Source organism: Populus euphratica, unplaced genomic scaffold (genome assembly GCF_000495115.2).
Source record: "Populus euphratica unplaced genomic scaffold, PopEup_1.0 scaffold1392.1, whole genome shotgun sequence".
NCBI classification, from domain to species: Eukaryota; Viridiplantae; Streptophyta; class Magnoliopsida; order Malpighiales; family Salicaceae; genus Populus; species Populus euphratica.
In genome coordinates this window covers 20,491-28,131 of record NW_011501249.1, presented here as the reverse complement: position 1 = coordinate 28,131, position 7,641 = coordinate 20,491, and the positions used below count along the sequence as shown (strand labels likewise).

Sequence of the window (7,641 nt, the reverse complement as noted above, 5' to 3'; positions counted from 1 at the left end):
AAGAATAATTGGTAATAAAAAAAAAGGTTTATCTTTACTAAAATTGTTTATAAAATATTAACATGCAAGCCCACATGAATTTTCTTAAAAATATACATGTGTCCAAATTGTTTTTTTAGTTGAATCTTTGTTGAATTTTTTTAAATTTTATTTTTTTAATATTTGATTAATTCTAAATTAATCTTTATAATTTATTTCAATTTATTTTTTTATAAAGTTATTGTGATGTTAAATAAACATCTAATATTTAATTGATACTCAATTTTACAAAAAATTATTTTTATAATTGTATAATTAAATAAAAAAATATTTCAAAGTTATTAAATTCAGTAAAGCCAATTATCTTAGTTATGAATTTGATTTATTAAACTATGAAGTTTAAATTAATTTAATATATTGTTTTTAATATATTTTTTAAATAAAAAATATCATATTATAATTTTTTTAAATTAATCCGTTTTTTTAAATTAAACCGTTTTTACCCATCATTTTAAGTTGTTCTTATACTTGCTTAAAATGATAGTATAAAAAAATTCATAATCTAGATAAATGTTTTCTATATTTTGAAAAATCTTAATCCAATAGCATAACAACGGGTGCTTTCATTACGGGTGCTTTCATTCATTTGAATATATTTCTTTCTTCATGTCTCTCTCACGCGAGATTTTGAGAATTGCTATGTGCTTATCCCATACATCTAAGACATGTCTAAGTGGTCCCCATCCCAGACAAGGTGTGACTTGTCTGTGGGCTCCGCTAACTATGACCCCACAGATAACAAATTCCCTTCTCCTTTGGAGGGTCATATCAAACCACAGACATATTCAGAGTCGCCTTTGTTTGTTAATTTGTTTCCCATCTTCTTTCGCTTGCACAAACCCTAGCTTCAATCTCTCCTCAAATCACTCCACAAAAACCCATTATTCACCCCTACCCTCATGGCTTCTGAAACGGTTCTCTACAACTTCTCCTCCACCTCAAACACCCAACACCAACAGCCAAGCCCTAACAGCAACAACTCTGTGGTCCCCTCACCCACAACTGGTGGGTCCCAATCTAAGCTGACCCACCTTCGCAAATCAACTACCTCTCAATCCAAAGACCGCCACACCAAAGTCCATGGCCGTGGCAGGCGGGTCCGGATCCCCGCTTTAACAGCGGCCCGTGTCTTCCAGCTCCCCCGGGAGCTCGGCCACCGCTCCGATGGCGAGACCATCGAGGGGCTCCTTCGCCACGCCGAGGCATCCATCATCGCTTCCACCGGAACCGGCCCTATCCCCTCCATCCCCATCTCCACCACCGTCGGGTCCACCCCGATTTCCTCCTCTTCTCCTTCTCCTTCTGCTTCCTGCAAGGTCCACCCCGTCAACTGTATAGGGCCCGAGATGTTCTCTCTGTTGACGGCACCCAGCAGCCGGCTTGACTTGGATTACAGGCACATGCCGTTTACTGCTTTGTTGCTGCAGCCGATGGCGGCGACTGTGGCAGTGGATGCGGAGGAGGGTCGTCAGCAGGAGTTAACTGGGGAGCATAAGATGTAGAATGGGTGCAAAGTCACGGCTAATTAGCATCAAAACACACACTAGTAGCAATGGATAGGGTTATGTACCACTACTAACGTTAAGTAAGGCTTATGGTTTTAGGGTGGGGAGGCCTATTGTTTTTGTGTTTAATTAATTAAAACACAAGCCAGCCTTCTTTTTCCTGTTTCTCCTGTGGGGTTAGAACTTGGAACTGGAAAGGAAGAAGCAGCTGTAAATTATTTGTAGTACTTTCAGTACTTGTTAGAATCCAATAACAAGTGTGTTGACTGGTCTAGATTTGTAGACTGGAGTGGACCATTGTTTCCTTGTTGGTTGTAATGTAGACTGTTCTCTCTTTTCTTACCACATTCTCAACACTTCAAGATTCTTTCTGAGGTTTTTCACCTGGTAAAGGTTCGCTACCAACCCTGCGTTAAGTTTCCTTACCAACCCTGCGTTAAGTTTCCTTACCAACCCTGCTTCAAGTTTCCTTCTCCATTATGATTTTGATATGCGAAGGTGTAGAAAATAGAAATGTTCTTTGCTAATAATCCCTGGATTTGGAGCTTTAAAAACCAAGTGAATCCACGGGATTAGCTGGAGCGAGGCTCTTCGTAGTGATTTGCAAATTCGTTGATGTGGGCATGATGAGATTGATTAAAAAATATATATAAGTGCAAGAGCACTAGGAGTCCATTCTCCTAAATTCAAGATGATTTGATGGGAATTCCCTGACAGAGAGAACTTGTGAAAACATATTCAAACCCTATCGCCCATAAAAATGCAAGATTCACCATCCCCATCCTTGTGGGCCACTAACTAGATCCATTTCACCTGGTAACGGGCAGAGCTGGATTAGATAAATATACCACAATTCTATGACGTAAGATTTCACAAGCCACGCTTGAGTCTTAATCATCTACAATCATATATTTATAAAGCGAACAAAACGTAATCAAATCAATAATAACGTCTTATTTCACTGTATCAGAGCATTTCTTACACTAACTTTAGAATTTTGACTGTCACGAACCATGAAGCCTTCTCAGGAAAAGTAGAATCACACTATCGATACACGTGAACCGCCCCAACCAAACAACTTATCTATAGCTCCACCGAAATATCCATCTTGCTGTCTCCATGCATCAAAAGAATAAAAGGTGTACTTCTTTGATTTTCCCTGTTATTTGAGAGATTTGGCATGCAATTTTAGAGCATGCAAAATTTAGAGGAAAAAAAGTTTTTCAAGAACAATAAAATACACTTGTAGAATAACGATCCAAACAAGTTTCGCTTAAGAATTATAGAAAAAGACAATACAAGTTCCACACCGAGGAGGCTGCATGTGCATGTCTATGAGACAGACTATGGAGCGTCCTCAAGATTACCAGCAATTTATCTAGTGCTTATTCCCGAAACTCCACCACCTCTTCTTCTTTCTGAATTCACTAGATGTATCTGTATCGCATAAGGAGATGAATTATTCTCGCTGTGATGTTATGCAAAGTTCCAAATTAGACTTTGCACATAAAACCATAATTATTGTTCGTCAGTGAAGGAGAAAATGATAAAAACCCGAAGTTAGGCTTGCCAAAAATTCGGTTCAACTATCTGTCACAAGAAGCTCAGTTCTGTTTATCATCAAATATGGCCAAAAGCATCCCATTTCTTAATTTTTAACTCATACCCTTTGCCCGGCAAAAGATGAGCATAACAAAGAAACAATAATTACCTCCTTGAAAATAGATGGAGTTGTAATGTACCTCAGCCCAAAAGCTCAAGAAAATGACTGCAGAAGGAACCAGAAATCCTTCATCAAAACACAACCTTAAAACTAACATCAATGCGATACAATTATTGTTTGAAAAAGAAGGGGAACAGTCAGAATTGCAGAATGGGAAGATGCCATATCAGTTGCCATCAATCATTTAATATCAATTACATTGTATGCAGATTACTTATCACAGCACGCATTATGATCAATTTCAGTGTTTCTACTTTGGTGCTTCTGCATATAACAAGAGAGAGAGAGAGAGGGGGAGCGATTACTAGCAATCGGATAAGAGTTTGCACTTCTATTCTTCTGCATGAAGAATTATTAGCTACCCCCAGAGCAAATAACTGCAGTCTGGATTAGTGAGAACAATAAAGGTGGGACCCATGAGAGGTCATCAATGTAGGTCCTACTTTCAAGTGAGTGGGAGAGTAGTGCTTTTGAAGCACCTAACAATAATCTCTCCTTATAGTAGTACACGGGAAAAGCAATTCACTAATCGTTGAAGGTTATGAAAAGCATGGAGGAAAATCGACAGATACTGAAGGTTCAACAAAACAAAAAACAACTCTTTTTTTTTTTTTTACATTTTATCAGGCAGTGGTAAGAATATCAAGCTTGCAATCAAACAATCAATATTTATTACCATAACTGATTATCAACAATATATTATAGAAACTTGAAAAAAATATGATCATGGAAACAAGATCCTAAAAAGGGTGACGGTTAAGATAAAGGAAAAGCAACTTAAATTTTTCAGGACAACAGAAACAAACCCAATTTACCTCCTTTTGGCTTTTGGCTGACAGGAAGAATCTCTATGTAACATGTGTCCTTGAAAGAAGTCATAACAAGTATTTTCACACCATACTACAATAAAATACCCAAGGGTATAAGCCATGGAAAAATTGCAGAGACTTGACATTTGTCTTACAAAATAAAACTCAGCATAAAGCTCTAAGAAAGAACATTGCTATGGTGAAACTGAGGAATAGGGGGGGTAGGGTTTCACCAGATTCAAGTAAACTATAATGAGAACGCAAACCCCCCCACCCAAATGAAAAAAGTAAAAAACCAGAGAGAGAGAGAGAGAGACAAGGAAAGAAAGAAAGAAAGACCCATAGTCATATCCATACCGAATCCGCGGCTGCTTGCAATGTCACATGATCACCCCACTCACCACTCCTGGAATCATCATCCAAACTCAAAGGGGGTATTTGCATATTAGAATAACCACACAAGATTCTTTAAAGTTTATGAAACAGAAAAAGCTAAGAGTTCTGTTATTACTTTGACATTTTCCTCAAATATTCACCGTACTCCATGGGAACATATCCCTCATATATCTCTGGGTGAGATTTAAGCTGGTGATTACAGATCAATGTAGCAAAAATATATCAAGATCAATGAACTGTAGATATTTACATTACAACTCAATAAACTCAATTGCAACCACTAATAATATGGTAGAGAATACAACAAACCTGATACACAACCTTTCGTCTTACAGTTTTGTGGCGATCAGGTGTATTATATATTTGATCGGATAAAGCACGGAACTGGAGAATGAGAAAGTTTTAAAAGGTAGATATTAGCACGTCATCATTTATTTGTCAATAAGCACTTTGTCAAGCAGGATCAACACAGCAACAATACTAGTAAGGGTTTTTTCAATATGCCTAAGGGCATTTGTAAATATCAATGCATGGAAGGTTTTGATATCCATAATTAGCAGCTACAAATTACGTATAGCACTTTACCCAATTATGGAAGTGAAGACCTCACATTTATTGGTATTGATGTGTACCTTTAGGGGCCATCTTCAAGAAAACCCTAATAATAATCTATTCAAGAAAACATGTCATAGAGAAACTCATGGTGAAGATACTAAAAAAGAAACAGAAGGGGAAAAACTAACCTGACAGTTTCCATCTCCTTGAACCTTAAGTTCATCAAAGCCAAATAACTGCAGTCTGGTTTAGTGAGAACAATAATTTAATAGCATACAGTATATTCCAAGGTTTTGAAAGGGAAAGAAAAAGAAAGAGAGTTTGAAAAGGAAAAATGATAGCCATGTTACAGTAATAATCATAACAGAAAGCATTAACTTAACTAACTCCAAATATGACTAAAAGGGGGGAAATAGAAATTTCTTTATATGCAGCAATAATATCTGTGCACAGTACCTGTTCAGAAGCCTTTCATGATCCGAGGTTGCTTCATCAATTGACGGTATTTCTCCATTAATTCTAGGAACATGCTGTGCAGAAGGAAGGAAATTTTGGCAGGTGATAATAGGGATTCAAATTCCACAAGAAAGGAGATATTTTATATTCAGTGGAAAAAAATTACTTCTTTTATATGTTATTTGGTAGTACTACAACCCTAAGACAAGTAAAATTAATTAAATAAAGTTAAAATTAAATTTCATTTGGAATAATATCCCCAATTCCTGAAAAACATAAAACATGACTGAAGCCTCTCACTCTCCCCAACCAACAGAAATAAAAGACCGTGATGATCTAAAGCAGCTGAACTTACACGGATTGGGATCAACTGATTCAACCTCTTGCCTACTTCATCATCCAGCTCATAATCATCATTAGATTCTGGTGAGTAGGAATACTCTTCTCCATTAGCAGGACTTGAGCATGAACTAGAGGGTACTGCATCATCTGATTCTTCATGACTACATTCATTGTCTGCACATAGAACAACAGCATGTGCAACCAACATAAGAAATTTGGAGCCGCAAAAATGAAAAGAAGCAAAAGGATCAGCTTAATCATAAACCTGAACAGTAGTTCCTTTGCCAAGGATGCTCATCAACGGAAGTGTGCAAATGCTCTTCTCCACCATGTGAATATTCATTAGCTTCAGTAACGGCAAGCTGCGAAAACTCTTCTTGCAAGGTGCGCGCAATCATCTCATCGCTCTCTACATGGCTGCAATCCGAAATATCATAATGATCCCGCACATAATGTCCATGATATCCATCATCACTCTGTATGATGGCATCACCATAGTACCCAGAATAATAGGGTGGGTCCCCATCAAGAAGACGAAGACCCCATTGAATAACATCCGAATCTTGCTCGTAAATAACCATCTCTCTACCAAACCAATCTCCCCTGCTCAAAAACGAAACCTGAATTCAAATTTATACCATCCCTCTTTGCAAATAACTCAAATCATTTAAAACACAAATCTTTTAATTAACTTTTTGTTTTTTTCTATTTCAGCAGACAATAAGATTCGAACATAATAACATGATTATCTTTTTTTAAAAAAAAAAAAGGAAATCACAGCAAATCATCAAACATTAAATCGAATCAAAACAGCAAATCATCAAATAGCAAATCGAATCAAAACAGCAAATCATCAAACATTAAAGTACGAACCTGATTAAGAGAAGAGAAAGACACACACGGAGACAGACAAGTTTATGTGAAGTGCAATAGAGGAGACAGCCAGAGAACAAGCGAAGGTGAGAGAGGAGTATCAAACATTTGATTTGAACAACATAAAGTAAATAAATAAATAGGAAAGAAGCGCATTTTTGTGTGTTTATTATTAATTATATACTGTTTTCCGCGACTGTTCAATGTCGAACCTTTTTCTCGAATCAAGTACTGTATGGTGTAGATCAATGGTCTGGATTTCCTTCCAGTGGAAGTCTCTTCTTTTACTCTTCAACGGGCATTTTCTTTACCATTTGATCAGTAGGGGAGGGATCACAGTGCATATATTGTACGGTTCAGATTCACTTTTTAATAAAATTATTATAAATCCCTCTTATTCCGATGTACAAAAGATAGATTTCGTCTGTGTAGAGACATATGACAATTATATATACATAAACATAAGAAAAGAAAAAAAAAATAATCAATGATGAATCACACAAGTGAAAACTGGAAAAGTGTATGAAGAATTATTTGTCTTGTAGATTGATTTTTTGAATGGTTCTTGGTATAATTTGGCTGCTGTGCCCATTGAATGAGTAATGGTCATTGTAAAGAATTTTGTATTTGAATTCGGTTATTTTTGTTTAGTTAATGTATCAACATAGTAAAATAAAGATAAAAATGTGTTTAATTAAAAAAAAGATAAAAATAAATATATTCTTATTGTAATTTTGAAATTAATTTGTGTTCCTCTATTTGAAATATCTCTGTTCTTTTATTTTAAGATGAAAAGTATTTGGCTTTAAATGACAGTTACTGTATAGATACAAATTTCATTTTATTCATTAAAAAGGCTTAAAAAGATTATGGATTATAAAATAATACTAGGTAGTCTTATCTGATACATAATAAGTTTGAATCTTTATAATATAATTAGATG

At 35.9% G+C, this 7,641-nt stretch overlaps 2 protein-coding genes across 10 annotated transcripts; one reads left to right on the top strand and one right to left on the bottom strand.

Moving 5' to 3' along the window:
* The first annotated feature begins 938 nt into the window (after positions 1 to 938).
* Positions 939 to 1,541, top strand: LOC105117541 (transcription factor PCF1-like). The gene has a single exon (XM_011015237.1). The coding sequence runs from the start codon at positions 939 to 941 to the stop codon at positions 1,539 to 1,541; it is 603 nt and encodes a 200-aa protein (XP_011013539.1).
* An 888-nt stretch (positions 1,542 to 2,429) lies between these two features.
* LOC105117540 (OTU domain-containing protein DDB_G0284757-like) lies at positions 2,430 to 6,960 on the bottom strand. Of its 9 annotated transcripts, none has more exons than XR_840773.1 (12): positions 6,699 to 6,951; positions 6,091 to 6,428; positions 5,839 to 5,999; positions 5,484 to 5,557; positions 5,216 to 5,270; positions 4,782 to 4,856; positions 4,588 to 4,661; positions 4,434 to 4,500; positions 4,083 to 4,167; positions 3,256 to 3,312; positions 2,844 to 2,981; positions 2,430 to 2,703 (listed from the first exon to the last, which is right to left on the bottom strand). XR_840773.1 is itself a non-coding variant. In XM_011015235.1 (12 exons), exons 2-11 carry the CDS (start codon positions 6,404 to 6,406, stop codon positions 2,923 to 2,925), a joined length of 1,023 nt encoding a protein of 340 aa, XP_011013537.1. In that variant the 5' UTR covers positions 6,407 to 6,428; positions 6,699 to 6,953; the 3' UTR covers positions 2,430 to 2,703; positions 2,912 to 2,922. The 9 variants fall into 9 exon arrangements, 4 of the variants coding, with proteins under 4 accessions (XP_011013537.1, XP_011013535.1, XP_011013534.1 ...); XR_840772.1 differs by having other exon boundaries at positions 2,855 to 2,981; XR_840774.1 differs by having other exon boundaries at positions 2,430 to 2,704; positions 2,859 to 2,981.
* Positions 6,961 to 7,641: the final 681 nt, after the last annotated feature.

Bases quoted from the DNA above. Each gene is read 5' to 3' on its own strand.
- LOC105117541 (XM_011015237.1), top strand. From the start codon at position 939: ATGGCTTCTGAAACGGTTCTCTACAACTTCTCCTCCACCTCAAACACC.
- LOC105117540 (XM_011015233.1), bottom strand. From the start codon at position 6,406: ATGGTTATTTACGAGCAAGATTCGGATGTTATTCAATGGGGTCTTCGT. The intron at 6,000-6,090 runs GTTTATGATTAA...TTCTATGTGCAG, and splicing joins GCAAAGGAACTACTGTTCAG to ACAATGAATGTAGTCATGAA. The intron at 5,558-5,838 runs GTAAGTTCAGCT...CCTTCTGCACAG, and splicing joins ATCAGTTGATCCCAATCCGT to CATGTTCCTAGAATTAATGG.